Source organism: Dromiciops gliroides, chromosome 4 (genome assembly GCF_019393635.1).
Source record: "Dromiciops gliroides isolate mDroGli1 chromosome 4, mDroGli1.pri, whole genome shotgun sequence".
Lineage (NCBI taxonomy): Eukaryota > Metazoa > Chordata > Mammalia > Microbiotheria > Microbiotheriidae > Dromiciops > Dromiciops gliroides.
In genome coordinates this window covers 304751975-304754123 of record NC_057864.1, presented here as the reverse complement: position 1 = coordinate 304754123, position 2149 = coordinate 304751975, and the positions used below count along the sequence as shown (strand labels likewise).

The 2149-nt window shown below is 43.7% G+C and overlaps 1 protein-coding gene across 1 annotated transcript; it reads left to right on the top strand.

Annotated features, from left to right (window-relative positions):
• Window positions 1-925: 925 nt before the first annotated feature.
• LOC122755058 (RNA-binding protein Raly-like) lies at window positions 926-1705 on the top strand. Its single transcript, XM_044003442.1, is given in 3 exon segments — window positions 926-1198; window positions 1200-1539; window positions 1542-1705. Coding segments are annotated over 3 exon segments (777 nt in total).
• Window positions 1706-2149: the final 444 nt, after the last annotated feature.

Sequence of the window (2149 nt, the reverse complement as noted above, 5' to 3'; positions counted from 1 at the left end):
TGAGTTCAAATTTGGCTTCAGACTCCACACTAGCTGTGTGACCCTAGGTAAGTCACTTAACCCTTATTGCCCCATAACAACAACAACAAAATACACTAAAAAAACAGTGGAAACAAGAAAAGACAAAATACAGACAGTACTGGTTCATAAATTACTGTCTATATTTTCATCCCAGCAACCATTATGAAATAGACAATATGTTCAAAAATATTTACAGTGCTCTCTTTGAGGAGAATTGAAAATTATGGAGATGCTCATCAACTGGGGAATGACTGGACAAGTTGTAGTATGTAATTGTGCTGGAATACTACTGTGCTATAAGAAATGATGAGCTCAATGATCTATGAAAAATATGTTAAGAATTGCACAGAATCATAAAGAGACAAATAAGCAGAACCAAGAGAATGTTGTATACTGTAACAAAAAGTTTTTAAGGACAACATTGAGTGACTAAGACATTTTGACGATTATAAATATTTAAATTGACCACAAAGAACATATGAAGAGGCTATCTGCATTCAGAGAAAGAACTGATAAATAGATGTATAAAATTGTTTTACACACACACATTTGTAAGTAATAGTAACCATCTCTTTGAAGGGGAGGAAGGGAGAAAAGGAAAAGGAAAAAAAAATATCACATGATAACTTTTTTTATATATTTAAAAGGAGTAGCCAATTGCACATAATAAATTTGCAGTTTCATGTTTAACCATTTCCCCCTATTCTGTGTTATGGAAATACTTGTTTTTATTTCTTAAATTAAGAATAAAATAATTAATTTTTTTAAAAAAGGAAATAGGTAATGTAAACATTATTATCTACATTTTAGAGAATTACTCAAAAACAAACAAACTCCAAACACATTTTAGAAAACAAGAAAGTTGAGTTTTTTGCTCCTGACCTTTCCTCCTTGGGTTGTCGCCATGTCTCTGAAAGTGCATACAAGCAACATCACCAACATGAATAACCCCAAGTCCCTCAACTCTCGGGTCTTCACTGAGAACATAAACACAGCTATGGTGAAAAAGGCGGACGTGGAGACCACGTTGACCAAGTATGGCCATGTAGCTGGCTGCTCTGTGCACAAGGGCTATGCTTTCGTCCAGTATGCCAGTGAACGTCATGCCGCCGTGCCGGGCGAGAACGGGCTGGTTCAGGGGCAGATTCTGGACATCAACATGGCCAGAAAACCTAAACCCAAATAGACCAAAAGGACTCAAGAGAGCAGCTTCTGCCTCCTATGGGCTTTTCAAGCCCCGGGGCCGACTCTCTCCAGTCCCCAGGGTGGTTCCTGTGAAGTGGCCACGGGTCACCACCATCCCTCTCGTCAGTCGCATCAAAGCTACTTTGCCGATCAGACTCTTTACCCGCTCCACCACATGTAACAGTTCATGCAAGTTAAAGTTGAAATGTACTGAGCTGCAGACCATCAAGACAGAACTTACCCAGATCAAGTACAATATTGAGGCCCTGCTGGGGCGACTGGACCAGATCTCGGAGGAGCAGAGGCCTAGCACAGATGGCAAGATGAACAATGACAAAAAAAAAGTGAGGCCACTCAGGAGGACCCAGCGTCCCAGGCAGGGATACCCTTGGAAGATTTGTTGTCTGGGGATGAAGGTGATGAAGCGCCGGCACAGGATGACTTTGAAGATTTGGATAACCGCCAATACACAGAGCAGGATGAATTGACTCTACACTAAATGCAGCGGGATAGGAGGGACTGCAGGCTGACCAAAGGAGGACGGTATGAGGGCAAACCCTGGCCCCCTGAGCCAGGCAGCATCCATAACCCCCAAACCCCCAGGTGCCATCACCCCAGCTGGGCAGTGGAGGAGAACTATGAGTCTGAAGGCTTCTACCCACCTGTCACCCATCAGTGTCAAATCCAGGCAGCCCCTTCTCCAGAAGGACCTGGTACCCTCAACAACTCACCTGGTCACCTTCCTGTGAAAGCACATAGCAGGAAATCTCTCCCTATCTTCCCACCCCCGGGTCCCCAACTAACTGCCTTCCTTCCTTCCTTCCTGGGACTGGCTGGGCAGAGAACAGAAGTTGTATTATATCCTGGACCAGGACACTGCAGGGCTTTGGGGAGCCCACAAGGAGGGGATTTCAGGATGACCCTGACAATAAAGAGTTTGGGT